The 22,586-nt window shown below is 40.0% G+C and overlaps 1 protein-coding gene across 6 annotated transcripts in view; it reads right to left on the bottom strand.

Moving 5' to 3' along the window:
- LOC132912407 (homeobox protein homothorax) overlaps positions 1–22,586 on the bottom strand; it is a 502,412-nt gene that overhangs the window by 443,047 nt on the left and 36,779 nt on the right. For all 6 annotated transcript variants that reach the window (XM_060969789.1, XM_060969791.1, XM_060969794.1 and 3 more), the window contains exon 5: positions 2,297–2,347. In XM_060969789.1, coding sequence (XP_060825772.1) covers positions 2,297–2,347 — 51 coding nt within the window. The remainder of the gene's footprint in view (positions 1–2,296; positions 2,348–22,586) is intronic.

Genomic DNA, 22,586 nt, shown 5'->3' with positions numbered 1-22,586 from the left:
TACCTACTCAGGATGCTTAAAGAAGAAAGAGAGGAAGAAGGATTGGCCCGCGTGTACGCCAGGCCAGCGTGGATTCGCCGGTAGGTAGCCCCGGCCTTTATAATAATGTAATCGCGGCAAATGAGGAAAATTGGTATAAAATTGCAGGATCGACCGGTCGATCCAGGCGGGCCTGTCGAGAGGGAGCAACACACACGAGGGGCGCATCGAGACGGCCTGGTCTCCCTTGGCCAATGGCTGCCGCCACGTCAGCTGCCATTTCGATGGAAATGCGATGGATGTCCGCTATTTCGTATGATAAAATATCGGTGCAAAAACGGCGTAGCCGGGCCGAACGGGGCCCGCCCCGGTATTCTGCGGCCACGCAAACAGCTCCTCCTGAAAACTTGCACTCTCTTTCCTTCTCCCTTTCTCTTTTCTGTTGCGCACTCCGGCTTTACCGGTCGAACGGTTATCAATCGTTAGCGGGGGAAAAACGGGCCGAAACATGCCGGCCTTCTAATGCAATATTTATTTACCGCGGTCCCGAAGTAACAACGCGAGAACGCACGCGGAATATTAACCGGCTGCCCGGTTCAATTAATCCCGACCGCTGTTCCTCTCGTGTCGTCGATTGAACCGTGACACGAACCAACCTGCAACTTTTTCGACGTCCGCTGGGACCGATCGCGGCCGCGGTATCTTCCGACCCTGTCTTAATTAGAATTCGGGGGAAATCGAAAGTTGCTGCCGATAGAATCTTTAGTCGTAATACCTGTACTAGCTTTACGCAGCAATGACATTGTAGATTGTCGAAGACTTGTAAATGAATTTCGTTTAAATTAATTATGTCGCTCGTTATGGATCGTCGCTATTTTACGCGTTCATAATATTTATAAATTATTTCAACTAATTTAATTATTCAACAATCCTTTGTACGATTACAAGATTTAAAACTGACGTAATTAAGATTGTCTCGTTTACATTCGTTTTCAATACCATCACTAAAAGAAGTTCTGATTAGTGCAAAACTCGATTAACAATTTAATCACTCCATCTTAGTAATTAATATTTATATTTATATCTTACTAACTACCTTTCGTATTAAGAATGAATATGCTAATACACGTCCTCTATGTTCGATTTCTCGGTATAACACAGTTCGTACCATTTTATACGATCTAATACGAGACATGTACTCCGATTTACAGGTTTCCGGTTTACGAGAGGGGCAAGGGAAAAAATCACGATCTCGGTGGAGAAAGATGGCCGTTCCAATGCAAACAACTTGGAGCGTGCACCGTGTTCGTACGTCTAGCGGCCATTGGACAGCTAAATGACGCCACTTACGGCTGGAACTCGGCCCGAGCCGAGCAAACCGCCAAGGTGTGCACCATAGCCGACCGACGACCGACGACGGGTGGTGCCGAGCTTTCACTACAATTACGGAAAATTGCGCTCCGCCCGTAACAGTTGTTTTTCAAGCGTTACGAACGGCTTATCTACCGCGACACCCGGTAATCCCTGACAATTGGAGCGGACGAGAGAACACGCCGCTCGCTGACGTTCGCTAGTACGCTTGAAAGTTCACCTAAACGCGTCAACCTCGCGCTTACTCTACAGTTTTACCTACTTGTTCAGTTATTAATGTAACTATAGCCTTTGGTTTATGCTAGTCATCGTTACACTTATATTATAGGCCGAGCCGTATGAAGACAACATGATGAATCATATTTTTATAAAGTTTACAAGTATATGTATTCACATGATTTCGAAATGAACTGTCTTTGGCATCATGCTCTTTTATGAAACCTGAGGAGTCTCTACTCTGTAGTAGTTGTAAAATACTTCCCTTCAAACGATAAGTAATATAAAATTTAGAGAATTAAGAAACGTGGACGTGGAAGGTATGTTTATGCGGTTCTTTATCGAGAAAGAGTACCGTTTTGATTCACGAAATGTCCATCAACTATTGTTAATGTATCTAACAATTTAAGGATTAGAAACATACGCGAATGAAAAAGCGATAATAAAGTAATCTACGAAAAAGGTAAAAATAATTTGAGGTGTAGAAACTTGATAGCACAAAGTAGGAAATTTCATACATTACTATGTTACTACATCTATTATTACACTACTAGGTATATTACTAAGATAATGTTATTTTATAATCGATCTTAACCAATTTATGAAGCTATATAAAATGTTATTATTTTATAAGAAATATAACTATATCAGCTAAAAAACCATAATTCTTTCCAACTTTTTATATAGCTTTGGAAATGAGAAGAAAACGTGGAATCTGAAAAGTACTCACCTTTTCGAGCTCGAGGAGGTGAAACCGGAGGACCTGGATCGCCTGTACCATCTGAAACAAGAAAATAAAAGGAACCGAATAAAATTCGTTCGCCAGAGGCTGTGCACCGGTTCGACACAAAGGAGTAAAAGGGGATCCAACCAAAGGGAAGGAGGAATACGAAGCTTCGACGATCTCACGGAATCCACAACCAAAGATTTCGAGACTGGCGTATCGCGAGCGATTCCATTTATTTCCCTCGTACACGGAAAGCTCCGCGGACTATCGGTCGATTCACTCCGCGAGGATTAACGGGAATTAATTATTATTGCATCTGCACGCCGCTAATTGCGTCCCCGAAATTCCGTGTGCTCCATCGAGCGATCGATACGCATCGGGCATAGATGGTACCGGTTCAACGACCGTGTATGTCGATATCGTGTATGTAACGATGTGCAGACCTCTCGAGTAAGAAGAAACACGAAGAGAGACCATTAGAAAATCTTCGCACACGATTTCTTGCTTCAGCCTACATATATAAGTATTAAGATACTTGCTGATATTTAATATGAATTCAATCTTTGCCGTTACATTTATTTTCTACCTACTTTGCGATAAATCTGTTATTTTATCTGCATCGCATCTAGCTCTTAATTCCCATTTACTCTTTTTATATAATAACACCGTATCCCTTTCGATAAATTTAATTCTATTAACCGAATGTGCATATCGGTCAACAAACTCGATGACGAAATCGATACTTTTCATGATTCTATAACAATCTTGAACCGAGTAAGTCATCGCCAACATCGTTATTGTAACTTGTAATAACTAGGTTTATTTTATAACTAATTATTATTTTTTTGCCTTTGTCTTCTATCTGCTTCGTCCGCCTCGTCTTGTTTGTATTTAATGTACTAAAATATGTATTTAGCATGTTCTCCGTTAATATGTATTTACGATATTTAAATATTTACGCGTAACTAACTAAATATGTGTTTAACTCTTAGAACTTGTCGCAGCTTATCAATAAATGGTAACAAATATATATATGTATATATTTAGACGCCTCCATACTGGCCGGCTTACTTCTTCCCCCTTCTCTTTTTTCTCCTTTTCCACCCTCTTTCTCTAGATAATTGCTAAAAATAACGATATGTCGTAATTTTCTCTCGGCACGATCTCACGTTGTCCTATCGTCGTCGTGCCTTCGCTATCAGGTCCGCGCGAATGGACTGTGCTCATCGCGGGCAGTTTCTTCTCCGACTAACCTTCCACTCTTCCTTCTTTATTTCTTCGAATCGGCATCGACCGTGTATATATAAATACGCGTTTTTCTAAAGCGACACACGGTCACGCTTCTCCGAGGGCGTTTCGTATCGAACGTGTGCATTGTGCATACTCGAGGTACGACCATCGGCATAATTTTCCGATACGGCGTTACGTTTAAAGCCACCTCGAAGCCCTCTCCGGATCCACGTCCCCTCCTGTCCCTCTTTCGCCGACCACTTGGCGACCGATCGAACGAGGAAACGGGGTGTCCTCCCTCTTCTCCGCTCAGCTAGCAGGAGCGGCGATTCAATTAGGCAAAGCGGCAATCTTAATTGTTAATTAACATTATATTTATGCAATTATGGCCCATTATGATTCCGCGCGGCCGATAACGAAGCGACCGCGATGAGTGCTTCCTCAGATAGTGACTGCTTCGAGAGCTACCTTACCTCCTTCTTCTTCGCCATCCTTCTCGACGCACCTTCGTCTCCACCTTCTTCGTACCGGCTCTTTCGGTACCGCCACCGATCAACGAGATCCACAGGACGCACGTGTGCCTCCCGATGCGAGTCCTCGCGATACCGACAATCCGCAATTAGCTTTTAATGGAGCGGAGGTGGTCAACCTCGAGGAGAGTCTTTGCAGTCGTAGGTGAAGGTTTTTGAAAGAGGTGCCGAAGGGAAGGCCGTTTGGAGAAATTATTATAGCGGAAAGAGCTCGTTTTGATACGAATTTTCCGATGAAAATACGGATTTTACAGTGGAAGATGTAATAGATGTTGTTTTGCGGGAACGATATAGAGTTTAGAAAAGGAGATTAGTATGGAGAAATTATAAACTAGTCAATATAATTAGGGAATTGTTAACATGGATGGAACTAAATGAACAGAGGGAAAGAAGAAACTCTGCAGACTTGAGTAATACGCTATTCGTATGACATTGCGTTGAAGACGGTATTTAAAACAGTTGCAAAAGAGAAAAAGAATTTCCAATAATCCGTTAATTATTTTGAGCAATATATACACGTACTTTTATGCAGAAGTTGGCCTCATTCGATATAATAGAGAAGATTCTAATATTGACTCACATAATGAAATAATTAATTTTTTTTCGAAATTTCACAGAAAAAGTGTTCTAGATACGATATAAAATAATAGCCTACATTTATTTATGTAATCTACTATTTCTTACTAATCTGGTTATCTAATTTATTTGTGGAAATCGTCGAGGAGCTTGAAGAAAGATAACCACCCTAATACAAGTTCTATCTTTATATAACGAGAATAAATGTTAATGGAAATTAATGGAAATCAAGCTTTCACTTCTAAAACTCTTAAACAAAGCTTTGCCCATGAGATTCCCGAGCGAAAGTAACACAAAAATTTGGCACGGGACACGAAGGAATTTTTATAATGGAGGTAGCACACTTTACTAACTTCCGTGACGAGAGCCTCGTATCGGAGCCTTTCTGCGAGATAATAAAGAAGAAGAGGCCACAATGAAAGGACGTCGTCAACACGTCTCTCGATGCGATAACACCGATTCGTCGAATAATAAAGAACCTCCGATTGGATGCCGACAGTCGGATAACGAAGTGAAAAGTGGCCACGGTTACGAGTCCCGTAAATATCACACCGAACCAGCGCATTGGGTTATAAAATCGAGGTCCAGTTCGCTAAAACGGCGCGTTAAAGCGAGAATCACAGCAGATCGGATCGACATAATTAAATGCATGATCTTAGTGTCTTGTTCGCGTTTACTATCTCTTGTTTTCTTCCCCGTCGAAGGAGAGTAAACCAAGCGAGGGAAAACCGATGATCATCGAGGCGCTCGTTATTCGCAATTACCGAGCCACGTAATTGGAAATGAAGGGTTAATTGATGCATGTTCGAACGTAGTAAACCGTTATTAGAATATCGTCGCGACTGGATTTTGTCGCGCCCTAAGCTTTTGCTTATCAACATGCAAGCAGATTGTACATGATAATAAACGATGAGGAGTTTTTCATCGTTTAAAATCTTCTTTGATGTATTTTATCTATGGTTTAATCATTTTCGTGGCATCTGTCAAATGTTTAGTATGCGCTAAAATCTATCGTGTATTCATAGGTCTGAGGTAAAATTCACGCTACGCTGTCTCTTTTTTACAAACGTATGAGTTATTACTTTTTTGATGAAATAATGATTAAGAATTGAATTGGAGAAAATGATTAAAAACTATCATTTTCCCCCACTTTGTAACTTATGCAATTGATTAATATCGCTTCTGAGCAGCTCGAACATGAGACGAACAGAAAAAATAATTATTTCATAGCTACAAGTTTCGTCCTACTATGCAACAAAGATTATGGATTTCAATAAACACGATAATTTCTAGCCACATATCTGATTAGTAAAATCAAGCCAACGAGAAAGTCGCAATATTTCGGCTCCATATATCTCTACTTTCTCGACTAAATTAGCGCATTTCATATTCTGCCTAGTAAACTCACATCGCGTACCTCATCCCTTCTATCAACCTCGCATTATTACCGACACGCAACAGAATTTTTAAATCAACGTAATTCCTTAATTTTCCATCACTAGTTGAATGAAGAAGAAAATCGCAAGAGGAAGGAAAATCTGTGATCGAGAATCGAATCTCAAACGGTTTGCAACGACTGGACGTTCGTCGACGAGGAACAAGCGAAGGGCGTCGAAGAAGGCGAGGTGAAAAAAGACGCGCAGGCACGCCGCAGCAAGCAGAATGCGCTTCGAGAGAAAAAGAGAAGATGGTATCGCGGTGGTAACGAACGGACGCGCAACACTCGCAGGGGCTGCGAGTGCTCGAGTTGACGAGATGGTGCGAGGCGAGCAGTCGATTCGCTGCGACGCGTTCCTCCGCTCTCTGTCCGCGCGCGCACAATGTGTCCTCTATATCCGAGCTGCGGTTTTGTTGCTTCTCGACCAGCGAAAGCAGCACCCGCTGCCTCGTTCCTCGCCGCACGTTTCGTTATCTGCTCCGGCCAGCTCGATGTTCTCGCGCGTTTCTCTCGCCTCGATCGAACGCCATCGCAAATATGTGTAGCGTATATATGTACGATGATCCCGTGTATGAATTCGAGAATTATCGAAACGAATGCCAGATGCATCGAAGTTTTCTTGAACTTCCTCTGGAAGCACAATATCTTCTCTATGCTCTTATAGACTGCATATCACTTTTGGCTCACTGTGATTCGATCGTTTATGGCTCGGGCCTTAAATGGAATAAGAGAATACGTCTTCTAACAATTTCACGTTTGACACGTTGAGTATAAACAATATTACGTTTTAAATTGTCAGTAATTAATTAGTCGATAATTGAGTTTGTGTTTGATAAAACAGCTTTTTATTTTAGTGTACTATGTCATCTTCGTAAGAAGGTATAAAAAAAAAATGTTTCTATCGCCAGCAATTAATAAAAATAAATTTCTAGCCATAACGTAAGAGACATTCGATCTTGAAACGATTAATATTCTATGCAGTATATTCTAATATTTCGAGAAAAAATATTTGCAATTAGCTTTATCTCATATATACATATTTCATGTATGTTACAACCATTTATGTGTATATATAGCGTTTATTCTACAGATATATACCCAACTTATATTATTTCTTCTCGTGTCTAAGATTTTATACTTCTCATTACATAGTGAAATTTTCGTACTTTCTATTAATTCCATAGTTCAAGTCTCCCATAAGCTTCCAGTAAACGAACAACAATAAAAGCAAGTGAATCCATTCTTTTAATCCCACTCGTAATCAACTACAGTTATATTATTTTATGTATCAATTACAGTTACATTATATTATGCAATTGCATATTTCTCGTTTCTCTATTTCCATTTCGTTGATTCGTCATTTCTCCATTTCTACTTCAAAGAACAAAATCACAAAGACGCAACCGAACAAGACAACGGACACGCAATACGTAAGAAGCATAGATCGCAAATGATCGAGTCATCGTAATTCACGAGTGTTAACCGCCTCCGTCCCGTTATGCCATTCTCGACATGCATTCTTCCCTCGCGATCTCGGCTGCGAGGTTTTGCCACGATCGCTCATCACGTGATATTAATTAGCCTTGCAGCAGCATGCTGTAAGGGTGAAGAGGGCCTGGAGGAGATTCGGAAGAGGAGGACGAGAAAAACTGCGAAATGCGCGAAGAAACGAGGAGATGGTGTTATTTATAAGCAGACAGGGACGACGCAGTCGGAAGCGACGCCCGATGATGCGGCCTCCGCCCTACGCTCGCTGCCTGCTCGAAACGCCTCTCGATCCTCTTCGCTCTTGCACGTTTTCCGGCGGCGTCTGACGCGCACGCTGCCGTGTATACGTAAGCGTATTTGATGCATGCCCAAGATACGAGACGTGTACGCGCGTAGATGAGCGCCGTGTCGGGGCCCAGCGATTCATGCACGCTGATTTCCACTGTTTTTATACATCCTTGTCCGTCTTCGTTCCGTTTTAACGAAGCCTTCGCGACGAAACGTGATGTATGTGTTGTATTTTTGATATGTTTTAAGCATCGATGGGAAATTTATAACGCGATAATGTTGTGGAAAAGCTGCGATGCGAGATATACATGACAGATGAATGTCAGGTTTTCGAAGAAATTTTATTCGCGAGTGTACTATAATGGGTTAGTGCAGTCGTCACTCGTTTTCATTTCGAGTGCTTTTGAAAGATATTAATTTTTCGTTGTTCATATTTTCTGAATCCTCTTGCATAGTAATTTACTTAAATGTATGTATGTATCGGTGAAGTGATAAGTTATGTGTATATCGTGTGTTTCACGTTTCACTGTTAGAACTTTACAAATTTGGGCCAAATAGGATTATCTGGTGACTTGTAGCTCGTAAAATTTATTTCTGGAGTTTCATTCGCTTTGTTACTAAACTTGTTATCGTTATGCAAGAGGCTGTATTGATACTAATAGCTCGTAGAATTTCAGTAGTAGTATTAGTCCTATTGTGTATGAAATCTGTGACAATTGAAAGACGGAGACTATTCAGTAGCCAATAGATTTATACACTTTTGATCTAGTGCATCGAACATTGAAATTCTATTTGAATTATTTTTATAGTGAGAATATACAACTCTGTAATATGATATAAGTACAGTTGTATGAAATGTAGGAGAATAAACGTGGTATTCAATGTTCTGAGAATTTTCATGCTTCCTTTGATGTAAGTCGTATCTGCTGATGATTTATAAGACACGTTTCTGCGTCTGACGAAGATTTTACCTTTGATAATTACCATACACTGCCGATTGATTTAATACGTGAAAATAGATAGGAATATGTTTTTGGTAAGCGGAGAGCTCGTTTCCGCGTCGATTGCGTCGTGTTCGGCAACTTTTGGCGGCCAGTGTACTCCTTCAATGCCAACTAATTTGCCCGAATTAAAGAGAACGAGACGGATCGCGAGACTTCAGAATTAGACACGCCGCTTGAAATAATTGAGGATCGGCTGTAATACTACATTTGTTAGAATTCTACTTCTCCAAACTAATACATCCAAATTTTTCGTTCCACATAAAATATGCATAATATTTCACGTAATATATCAAGAACGTAAGAATTGATTATTTTTGATTATAAGGAAATAAGAAAAGGAAAACAACCAGACAAGAAAGCTTCGAATTACTGGCACTATGTAGCAATCTAATTAAAAGCCATCGTGAGACCAAGCCGCAAATTAGCTAACGCGACAACGACGCCCATTAATCTGCGCCAATGAACCCCGTCATCCTCGACACCTATAAACCGCGCGATTTCTCGTCTGCCTGCTCAGTTTCGATCATACCAAGTCGCTCGCCAAGTCGTCCTCGTATTAATTGATCCTCGTTTAGGAAGAGAAAAAGCCAGAAACGAGCCAGACGGACGACACCAACGCCAATTATAAAAGAAAGAGACACCAAAAGAATTTATAAAGTTGCGTTGCATATGAATAAAGTCGATTCATGGAGTAGCTGTGAGAAACGATGAGATAGCTCGTTATCGAGTTGAAGTAGCTAATTAATGGTACGTGTTAGGATATCATTCAGAAGTATAAGTACTCGCTATACATTGTTGTAACATCGATGATACAAAATGATAATTGCAGTTTCTACTTAATCATTCCAAATCTCACGAAATGGAATTGAAATTAAGGTTGATATATTTTTCCGCATTTAGTATTATAATTATAATGGAATTATATATACCACTAACATAACTTAAGATGATAAAGGATTTAAGACATATGTTTCTATATTACGCATTTTACTGTTGCAACATTAACACTAGAACTATCGACAATTAAACTATGGAACTTGTAACCAAAAAGATAAAAATGGATGGTACTTATGAACAAATACGCCACGCAAAGCAAGAAACAAATATTCGTTCATATTCTTTGCAAAAGATCGTTGCAATCCTTGAAAATAAATCTATAAAATATCTTCCAAATATAACTTTATGATAAGTCTATAAAACAATTATAAGATTAGTAAATCAATAAAACTTCCGTCAAAGTATATCGAACCTATATTTCCTCCAAATCACAGTGAATTTATGAAATTTCTAATAGAAAATTAGAAGCTGGTAATTCTACTTGTTAATAGAAAAAAAAAAAACAATGAATTCTAACAATATGTAAGGAGTTGACTGACGGAAGCGGAAGAAGAGCCAAGGACTTTGTACGACGACGAAAGGTGGAAAAGGGAAGGTCAGGCTCTGTGCTTCAACGGCCGATATTCAACGGAATTTCCAACTGGTCGAGAGGATCTACGACGTCGTAAATCTCGCGGTTGACGCGGCGCGGTCCGTTGTGATACTAAATAGAAATATGGATAAGCGGCGCGCGAGGCGAAAGAAGCGAAATAAATTACGCTCGCCGCGCGGCCTCCTCCTGTCGCGTCGTCGCCCCGCGACCACCGGAACGAGCCTCGATGATTTAATAATTGTAACCGATAAACGAGTCACCGGCCGTTGTTAATTGAATTGCGCCGCGATTCTACGTCAGCGAATCGACGAAGAGTTCCTCGATCCCTATTCTTCTGATCCTTTTCAACGTATCAATCGATCGTGATGAATTGAGAAAGAATACCCTCAATACCGATAACAATTACTGTAACTTATAATACTACTACAATTTATTAGTATTCGGACATTTTCATCAATTTCTATTAACAAAGAGTACTAATTGAAAGTGTCTAATTACCGATTAGAATACTATGCATACTGCATGCATTAATGTCGAGAGTGTTTGTATCAGTTTGCAAGTACCTTCTTGATCTAACCTGTAATTTACTATTGGGTTGGCAACTAAGTCATTGCGGGTTTTGTCATTAGATGGTATTGACCGTAATTAAAGAATCCCAAGATAAAGATGATAACATGTAATTTAACTGGAAAGTTATAGACAGAACGAGTTACAGTAGATGTTTTATACCATTAGTACAACGATCATAAAATATTATATCGTGATAAGATTAATTTTGTTCAATTTGTGTATTAGCTTTTTAAACCAGACGAAACTACTTAGTTATTATAAAAGTTCCTTATCTCGGAGCTGTTTAATTTCTGAGTTACAGAACTGATAAAAAAAGATTCTTTATAACTGATAGAAAGACCACCGCTGTTAATTTAAAACGACTACATGTATAAACGAATAGATTTCACATATCGTCCTATAACGTGTACGCTAAATATATAATAGGAATATCGATTTCATCAGAAGATAATGAGTATTACTATCAGTAATTAAATGATCCATACGGTTATGCTACCTTTATCTAAAAACTATTACAAGCGATTACACAATATTATTCTTGTTCGAGCGAGTAGACAAATTATTTTTCGTAGCGTAGCGCTACCGACAAGATTTTAACAGGTGCGACGGTGTAATTTCGAATAATAAAATACTATCTTCTAACAAACTTTTGATATCTTACCAAATAAACCAATACATATTTCTACGGACGATTTGTTTCTTCCGTTGTATTCATAACTATAAATTTGCCTAAACATTCACAATCTGATAATTATCTAATAAAGAATTAATATTTTAATATACCTAAGACTATATTACCTATAATATAATAATATAATATAATATATTGTAATAATATTACCTAAGAAAGAATAATTTTAATATACCATTCTTGTAAAGTTTACAAGGTGATGTATCTTACGAAACGTAGGGGGAGGATATATACAGCAACTTGACACAATATCGAGCGGTTTATCGTAGAAAAATAGACGACAACGATTCTGTCCAAGAATATCCATAGACCAAACAATTCCGATAACATTGTTAAGCATTCGATATAAGGAAGAACCGATAGTCAGTTATCTTGAAGCGCAACCACGAGACGCGCTAACGACAAAGCGAATCACGTGACGGCGCACCTCGCTGTCGAATCCTTTGCTTTCGTATTTCATCTATCTATATACGTGCACGAGCGGCGTCTCTAATGAATGGTCGTTAATTGTATCAATTATTAACGAGGGACATCGCGCGAACGCCGCGACGACTCTTATCGATGTCCAGTGATTTACGAGCCGAGCTTCCTTCTCTTCACTTCGTTCTGCTTCTCCTCTCTCCTTCCATTCGTCTCTATCGCGTATACGTTCGTCTTCTTCCGACATGTAAAACTCGATTCGACTCAACACTTGGCCAATTCGCGACCGCTTCATTATCGGTCGTGCTTCGTGTGCCCGACGTCGAAAATACCGCGCGACCCCCTGCTACCGCTAACGTTGCCCCCTGCCGCACCCTTATTTCCTGGTAATTAATTTCCAACCACCGATCCCGGTCACTGTCACGATCGCGTGTGACTTATTCATTGACCATTTGCTCCAACCGTCTTCTCGTTGTCCTCGTCTACTCCGTTTACTCCTCTGCCTGCGCGATTTTCTCATTTCTTCCTTCTTCCTTTCTGTTTATAGTTTCTGTTTTTGAGAATGTTTCCTCATGGTGAGGAGTTTATTCCATTGCGTGACGAATACCGCAAGGTATCAATGGAAAAGAGTTTACGACAATGGAATGCCCTATTTTGCAAAAGATTATGACAATTCTTCCACAGTGAATGTATATTTTCAAATATTATAAAGCTTTTCAATGGAGATTCATCGAATATCTATAATATATGTTTAATATTTGTCGATATTTATTGACATTTAACGCTTCGCAGAAAAAAAAGCCGGAAGTTGGAGCAGGAAGATCTTCAAAATAGAAAGAATCATGTAATATCTATCGATATTCGATGATTTTCGTTTCAAGTGTTTTTCTATTCCATATTTCCTTTCAGAAGCGTTGACACGCAATTAAGAAGGAATTTGAAGGACTGTGTTTTCAGGGTTTGAGGAAATCGTTCAGAGAAACGTAAGAGGATGCGTGAAACAGGAGCGATGGAGGAAACGATCGCCTCGAGGAGGGACCGACGAGGCACTTTCGGCCAAAACGACGGACTTCGTTTCCCTAGCTGTGTATACAGGAGGAAACTGTCGAAGAAGCTGCGGTACACGGTAGTCGAGAACGCTGTGCAAGCAAAGGACGGTTTATATATGACCCTCCGGCACGTTCGACGGGCCAACATACTCGACGCGACAATATTTAAATATTGTTAAGCAGCGCGATACTTGCCATCGATAAACATACCGTGATAAAAATACACCCTGTCGATTCCATTCTGAACCAGTCTGTCGACAATGTGTCGATTCATTCGTCTTTGATTCGACGAAAATAAAATTTAGGAATTGCTTGCGAAGGAATTCGATCCTAGATATGTTCCAGAAACAAAAATCTTCCAATTATCCGAAAGTTCGACGTTCGAGGTTAGTATTTTTGAATAGGTTGCTTCCCTTTTCCCAAAGAATCGTCCTTTGGCCTTTTCTCTTTCTTTCTTCCCTCGCAGACCACCCAGGCTAGGCGATAACTTCTTTCTTCCCTTTCTTTCATTTTTTTCCTTTTTCTCCCGTCTCTTCTGCTCTCTTCTCTTTTGGCTGCAGCTCTCTCGCGGTGGCAAGAGAGACCTTTCCCCGTCCTCCACGGATCTCCTCGTGTTTCTTCCTGGCCGTGTCCCTATATATACCTACACCTCGCGGTCGTTCTTTCTGCGCTCGAGACTATGGACTGGGTTAGGTTACGACGAGGCTGGGCCTGCCTCTCTTACTCCTTCGGCTGTGACGTTCCCGTCGACTCGTCGGGACTATAAATCTCCGGCTATTAAGACGGTAGTCCGCCGTTTTGATGGCCCGTGCCAGGACGCACTGTCATCTTAATATGTATTCTTCGTTATGCGCGCGAACACTGTGCCAAGGGTTGCACGCATCCAGTTCTGTATTCAAACTTACTCGGTTTGCCGCTTTTCCCGGCGAATAATAATTTTTGATGCAATGGAATCGTTGGTCGTTGTTTTCAAACGAATTTCTCAGATATTTCTAGATGTTGATTTTAGAAACAGGTCTGTGTGTCGTGAAAAGTATTCACGTGAAATACCGCTAAAGACAATTTCTTAAGTTTAATGGAAGAACCTAAAACGATTATGATTAAAGAAACGGTGTTAATTATTATAAGGACTCAAGAATCATAGGAGAATCAAGACGAACATGTTGCTAACAATGTCAGCAGTCAGTTACGTTTTTTTCACCACATATGTTTCAATTGTTACTAATTCTTGAATTATAATTGTTCTTAATTGATACGTTTAAAAAGAGGAAATATGTAGATAATATCCAACGATCTTTCATGGTACAATATGTAACGCGATATGTACCGTCGTGTATTGTATTAAGATCATTGCATCACGAACATCATTTACAAGATTTCTCATTCTAATGAAATAAGCGATCGTTTAATCGTCGTGAATACGAATGCTGAATATTTAACTGACGTTAGACGAATAGCTCATAGAAATGATAAATATCCTTGCATATAAATCTTCCTACCAGTAGATCAGTAATTTATATCTTTTCAAAGCCCGATTGTTAACATTTCCACGATAAATCTTTTAAACGTAACGCTATTAGAACATCATCGGAACTCCCTGTGATTATTAACTTAGCGTGTTTTATTTAGCATCCGTTTGTCGTTTCTTTCCGCTTTAAACGATAGTAGAACGACACTTGCTTTCGCGGCGTATCGTCATATTTGGCGAATCGGACAAAATCAGAGAATCGAGAGAGTCGACATAGAAATTTATTCGGCGGCCAAACAGGAAACAACATCGTTAGGCGCCGTTTTTTCATCGATTCCGCAAATTTTCAATTTTACATTCGTACAGATTAGACCATAGAGATACGGGCGGGAGGAACGAGCGTCGATCCGAGCCGGCAATTACGTTAATCGGCGCTTGATTTACGATAACCGACCGAGAATACGTGTAACGAGCACGCGTGGCTTCCCGTGCCACTGCCACCTGCGTTTTATGAAACATTTTCGACGCTATTAACGTTCTAACAAGGTCTCGTCACTTGACCTCAACGGGGTCAAATTTTGTGAAAAATCCTGTACCTTGAAAAGAAATTTCTTTCAAAAAGAAGGATCGGATTCGATATCGAGTGCGAACATGTAAAATTTCAATGTATTATTTCTTATTACTCTGAAACGCTACATTATTACATTGTACGATAATTATACTCATTAAAATATAGAATAATAGAATTAAACAACATCATGATAGAGTAGAATCGTACAATTTTATATAGAACAGAATTCTATAACTCAAACATATTAATTTCTCATTTGCACAATTCTGCATAGGGAAATGAGGTTACGCAAGATTCTTCATAAAATTTGCGGAGAACGTATAGCTCTCCCGACGAGCAGCGGTGCCTGGCGTCGTTCTCGAAAGAAAAACGCGTCAGCGCATCCATTTGCATGCGATCGAGGCCGTGGAATTCCTGGCGCATTTTTCACAGCGATTCGCAACAGGCGTCGATCGTGCCTCGTGAACCTATTTTTCAACGTCACCTGCGCCAAGGTAAACAACTCACGCAGAAACACGAAGAATCGGCCAGCTCTCGTTTATCGGTCATTATCGAACCGTCTCGTGCACGATCAACCGCAGTTTAATCGATATAACCGCGCGAAATAATTTTGTATTCAGATATTTCCCTCGATATCGTTGCCATTTCCGTTTCATTGCTACTTAACCGTTTAAAAATCATTAAAACATACAGTTTCGTTTAATAACATGTAAAGCATGTTTGAAGTTACTCGTGATAAGTGCAAGCATGGCTAAAATGGCTTTGCAAAGTGCTTCTGTCATCTGTACTGTTTGCTTCGTAGTTTCTCTCTTCGTATTTTTTCTTCCTCTTTTTCTTTTTTTTTTTTTTTTTTTTAAGCCACCTATCAGATTGTTTTATAGGAAGTCCTCTAATAGCTGCTATTACGCTTTATCTTGCCAGTTCGCTCTGTTGTCTCAATTGTCCGTTGCTTCTCGACGCTTCTCTTCTCCATAATAATACCCGCGTTTCCGCGATACCATCGGGAGTTTGTAATTTTCTACGACTTTATTTTCCCTCTCGCGTTTGCATGTTTAACGCGCCACTCCATTAATGAGCGAACGAATGAACCAATAAATCTTGCAGCTTTATAAAGTAACTTCCGTCCACTATCATGCCATATTCGTAAACCTACAAATGACTGTGTACATTTTAGACTGTTTTCCACTATTCGTTATACATACGTTACACCGATTTGTATCCAACGATGTGCATAAATAAAATATAACGGGACAGATGAAAAGTCACACCGTTGGATAGATGGTGCAAAGTTTGCAGGGAAAAATTTCCAGCCATCGGAAAGCAAATATTTCGATAATTTAGACGGGGACACATCTTGCGTCACACAAAGTTGCGAGAAAGTGCCCTGTCCTCGTCGCCAGGAAGACCGGTATAATGGACCACCAGCGTGGCAGCGCGTTCGCCAGTTCCTCTGTTACGTTATACTTTACACATGCTTCTCTGCTCCCCACCCCTTGGAGAACGCTTCTTTTACTCCCGACTCATCCAACAGAATCTCCACGAGGCACACCTCCTACGAGCTCGCGGACAGCTTTTTATTTCTAATTCGCGAACCGGCCTCCAAAAGAAACCAGACGACGCACGAGCGAAACGGTGCATCGCTGGCAGAACGACAGTGGCGTGGGCGTAAAGAGTTTCGGCGCAGCCAGCTGCTCCGAAAGTTGCTCGAAATCGATGTGAAACTCTTCGAAACAACATGAAGTCTTTTGCAGAAATCATTCGTTCTTTACTCACAGTATTTGCAGCAGATTCCAAGCTTAATCTAAAAATCATCGCGACTAATTTCTGTAATTAACTGACATTTGGAGTGTAAACCTTAGAAAGCGATTTATTGTTTACTTTATTCAATTTCTATCTAATATATTTCTATTTCAATAGTGAAAACATTTCTTCGGTAAATGCTCGACAAAAATTTTCTAAGTAAATGACGTCAACAAATAAAGTAAGATGATTTACTCAAGTATTCAGTCATTTGTTAAGATCTCCAGACAGTTCTTGGAATTTTCTACAAAAGAAAGTGAGTAAATATAGATATCTGAGAAAATGATACTGGCAAAGCAAGAAACGAGTCATTCAATTACTCAATTATGTTTGTCACATGGATATATAAGAAAGTCAATAAACAATCCTCTACATCGTTCAGGATAAAATCGCCTTTAGACACGAAAATTCCGTGTACGTGCTACGAGTTAGCCACCCAACGATTTCGATTTTCCAATCATACATATAATCAAACACGCAACCAGGGCCAACGTAGTTGTCTCCAAGACGGGCAATTATTTGCGCAGAACCTGGTTCGAATAACAAGCTGCGCATCGCGTACCTTCGAGATCCGCGTAACTGCCGTTCTGTCACGTAGCTCGTTACCAGCATCGCTCATTAGATCTGAGCAGCATCCGGGCACGCGATCGACCATGTAAATCATCGTTCGTTCGAAACGATCAACCCTTTACCTAGCATGAGAAGAAATACGATAACATAAAAAGCAAGAAACATTTCCTAACTTCCATTGGTGAAATTTATGGGGAATTTATGATAAAACATTTTCCTTGATTTTTGGATAGTGTGAAAAGTGTGATGGAACGAGGGAGTAAAGAGTGAAGAAATTTGCGGCGATTCCACGGCGAAGACGGCACACATGTATTAGAGTTCAGGCGATCGACCCAACTTTTAATGTTAGCTTCGACTGATGAAATTTAGCAATTTTATAAAGCTTTACATTTATAATAATTTACATTTAATATTTATATTCGCAGAAATTTATAGAAATAGATTCTTGAATAATAAGAAAAGCGGATGATGAGAGAGTAACGAACGAGAAACTTCGCGATGACTGAACAATGAAAGAGACAAACGTGTCACGCATGATGATCGAGCGACCGATGCAACGATTTTCCTACTATACAATTTCTCCTGATCCACGATTCACAAATTACAATAAAATTCATTAAATGTTGGATAACGTGCAAAGTGAATGATATTGAAAAAGTGAAAAGCGAAGAAACTTGCGATGATTCCGCTTTGAAGGAGACACGCGCGCTTTGCAATCGAGAGACCGATGAAAAAGAGACGGAAAGATTTCGTTCTCCTGATCCTTGCGGCACAGCTTCGGGTATCCTTGGCTTCCCGGGTACCGTTACCATGCCGCTTCTCTTCTTGTACCGGCTCTCGGAGGGCAGGAGCACGTTTTGTGGCTCTTATTGGGTTCGCTTCGACGCAAGGTTGCAACCGCCTGCGACCGTAGCGTCGCGTCGTCACCGATGTGTCCAGCGCGCGCAGTTTATTCATGGAAATGGAGCAGATACGAAAGAAAACGAGAGGGTATAGTTTTACTTGCCGGTGAAAAAGAGGCTTCTAATGTTTCCTCGCCTGAACTTTCTTCTCTTTCGTGTCTCTTTCTCCCGACACCCCAAGAAGTAGATAATGGGAGGTAAATAAACAAATTAAACGTTTTACACTTCCTTTTTTGATCCTCTCCTTTGAGAAGAATTTATAGAACACGAATTGGTGCAGTTCTAGAAACGTAAAAATCTAAGAAATATTGTCGAAGTTATAAATGTATGATTAATTTTATTTAGAATTTTGTGAAAAAAGTAATAAAGAAAATATCGAGAGATTTAGCTCAGGCTGCAGACAGGTTCCGAGACAGTTTATAAATAATCAACGTCCAACTGACCATTCCTCGTACGTGTTTCCAAGCAAGAAAGAATTCTTACGAACGTGTAAGTTATTCGAGTCTATTACCAACAATTTCCACTGATTAACATAGGAATGGCTAATACATTTGAAGAAACTTCGTCTAGTCACTAACTCCGATACTCTCGTTTTTTCAAGAGACCTTTTTCTCTGTGCGTACTGCACTCTCTTATTTTGTAAGGCCAAACGTTCCTAAGTAAACGTCCAGAAATATAGCATCGAATTGAATCTTGGCAACGTGCAGGTAAGAGAATATCTCGTGAGGAAAAATCTCGTATTTCGCGTATAATATTAACAGTAGCTCGGCGAACGAGAGATCAATTAATAAATATTTGATCGACACAAATTGATGTGTAACAAATTGATAGGTATGCTAGGGCACGCACGAATAAAATATCCCTGCCGGAAATCATCGGTTCTCGTTCAACGTGTCAAGGAATAATTCCAGGCATATTTAATGCATTCCAATTGAAAATCTGCTGCCTTTTTTTCGCGCCATTACGCGCCCTCTCTTCACACATCGATTCCACGGCGTGTAAGTACTCGCACGAAGTACTTTGTAAGTACTTTCGCATCCTCTTATTAATCGAACATCACAGATTATTACATGCTTGAGATCACCTCGTTAATCGACTTTCGTTTCCTCAATCTCTGCAATTTCACGCAATAATTCCACTTTCTGTTATTTTATTAAATGGTTTATCTCGTTGCCGATGAAAAAACGAAACTTCAGTTTTTCAATATATCAATTACAAACAGCGAGCCAGCTAATGAGAAATGTTTCATAGAACAGATGGTGGAATTGGAAACGGTCCAAAACTTGCGAAGAAATTTAACATCGGATATGAAAATCATCAAGAAAGAAACGGAAAATGTAATTTCTGATATGACAGATGAGATACGGCAAAGAAAATGGATGTTTATATTTATATATCTTAGATCCTCGATTCTCATTAACACGCGATATTTTCTTTGTACTATCATAGTAAATATGCGTCGTGAGGATTAGTCAATCTTCTTGTTTTCCTCTGTCTACGTGTTATTACATTCGTGCATCCTCTCGATTTATCCATTAATCATTGACGCTGCACTTCGTCTCATTTTTTCGTCTAACATCCATTCAAACGATACGCGTTTTTCCCGCCACGTAATTAGCTTCTTTGTGTACCTTGCCCGTGATAGACGTTGGCCGACCTATAGATACCACGATACTTCTCCATTTTGCAACGCGTCGGTAAAAACAGCCCTGCGACCGCTGTACAATTTCTGATGCCTCCTATGGGAAGAAAATAACGACTCGCCGAGAATTTATAGCTTCTTCCTCTTCGAGTTCGTTGTCGATAACCGTCTGGAGCGGACTAGAAGGACACCAATTCCACGCGGAAACGAACGACTTTAACCCATTCGAGGTCGCCTTCTCATTACAAGACGATCCTCGGCCAATATACTTTTAGGTTCCAATGACTTCGTTCGTCGATTACTCCTTCTTTGACTTTCACTTTTTAACGAACGTCAATTACGAATTTTATACAGATCCTCCAATAATTTCGCTCTTGCTTTTTTATCCCTTTCGAGGTGAATTCGTTCTTGACGATGAATTCAATGATATAATAACGCGAACTATAGTACGCTGAAATTTAAGACAAGTATTTAAGATAATTTACAGAAAGTAAATTAAAGAGAAGCTTCGTTTGTATCAGAATTTTATATTCTTTTAGCGATGTCCTAATGATGCAGGAAAATTGTTTAAAATTCTGTAATCGTTCTAAAACGGTTAAATAGCAATCGAATATTTAAGATTCTTCTCAAACTATATGCAATGTATCGTTGACTGTATTCGATAAGTCAAAACATAGGCGAGAAGCTACCAAGCCCGACTGGATCATTTTAATGTCTCCGGTCTATTTGGAATTATATTTGGATTAGAGGATAGAACAGCCATTAACTCCCTGTAACCGGATTTCTCATATTATAATCAGTGATAATTTTTCATGCCAATGAAAAAACCAACAACTAATGAATACCATAAATTGCCATAAGAAATGTACGGAAAATAATACAACTGAGTAATACTAGTAAAAAAATATAGATGATAGCGTAACTATCGTATGGCACTATCTTTATTGCCATAACAAGATACGTGTACGTCATTGGCGTTGTGTTTTTCTTTATGTGAAGTAATAACATGAAAGCGTAATAATAATAAATCATTTTCAGCATATTTCCCATTTTCTGCTTCTAAAAATCCAGAAACCTCCAAATTGTAATTGTTCCACGTTTCAATCAGGACGGAAACGAAGCAAATCCAAAATCGTGTAAGTATTGGCGCATGTAAAAAGTGGCTCCGCACGAATCGGTTCCCCCTTCGAAGAAGCAACATGGAGAACGTCGTCAACCGGTGGCTAACGTCCGAGCGAGTTAAGTATCCTCGTGGTAATAATTATTCTCGAAACGCGAGAGCGGCAATTAGCATCTCATTGGCTCATTTCTCGCTTATGCTAATGGGAGTATTATTTAAAGCGCGTGTGCGAGGGCAGATCCCTTCACAAAGGTCCTCTAACAAACGTTGCTCAAACTCTCGTATGCTTGCTTTGCTCTCTTCCGCAGTCGAAACAGCATAAGACCATTCCTCGTTTCATTTATGACGCCGTGGAAGATGTTTTGACCACCGTTTCCTCCGCCCACGACGCGAGGTTTCGACCTCTAGGGCGACTCCACCGCGTTGCTTCTTCGTGAAGATCACGGAAATGGCGGGAAAAATTAGCCATAAATTTGAACATTTGAGCGATGGATAGCAATGGTTTTGGAAGATTTTTTAAAAGCTATATCGAAGTATGGAGAATTAATTTTTACCAGTTACGACAGAACAACGCGTGAGAGATATTTTTGTAAAGAGTAGAAATTAGCTGATTCTTTAAGAGCTGAGCAGAGAAGTTGCGTAAACGTAATATTATTATGAGAAAAGCAAATTAAACATTTGCCTCGAATTTCATAAAATTGTTAAAATAAGCAATTCTTTGGAATTCCTGTTTATAATTACTTTGTTTAAAAAAAAGAGCAAGATTTAAAACTATAAATGGAGACAAAACTTAAAAATAGAAATGGAGAAAAACTTGCAAGTATTACGTTGGCACAACGCTAGGCCTTGGTAAGTTAAAATTCCCCTCAGCACGAGAGGTATTTGTCAAAAATCATTATAAACTGAGGGGTCTCTAACCATCGAAAAGCTTCCGATCTCCATCAAGATTGGCGAAAATAAGCCTACTAACACCCATCCAGATAACACGAAACAAGGGAGAGAGAAAGTACACGAAAGATAAGGTTCGATGGAATTAGAGGAACAGGAGGGGCGACTTAAAAAGAGACTTTTTGAAGGCTACGCTGGATATTTTCGTGCCATCGAAACGCCTCAGATAAGATCCGCATGCCAGCTGGAAAACATGGATTCCAGCGGAACGAATGGAGAGCACGCTTTCTTCGCGGTCAAAGAATTCGCAGAGGGCGAACGTGGATTCTCGTTTTTAACCCCGAGGGAAACCCTTGACCTTCGTTGAATTGAGAGAACGAGCTCGCTACACGCCTTACCTTGTCCGCCATTGTATGTACGTGCCTCTTCCGGCGTAGAACAACTCCCCGACTCCGTTTTGCATGCCGTTGTCGAAGGTTAAAGGTAGAAGGAATGAAAGAAGAGGACTGCTCGACATTCGACGTACTTGCGATACAAGTATCGTTTGTCCTGTTCTGGGGCGTTATTCGCGTTTTAAAGACGAAGAAACAACCATCCTGCCAAGACAGCTGACTGAACG

Source organism: Bombus pascuorum, chromosome 12 (genome assembly GCF_905332965.1).
Source record: "Bombus pascuorum chromosome 12, iyBomPasc1.1, whole genome shotgun sequence".
Classification (NCBI taxonomy): domain Eukaryota; kingdom Metazoa; phylum Arthropoda; class Insecta; order Hymenoptera; family Apidae; genus Bombus; species Bombus pascuorum.
This window is presented reverse-complemented; position numbering and strand designations above follow the sequence as displayed.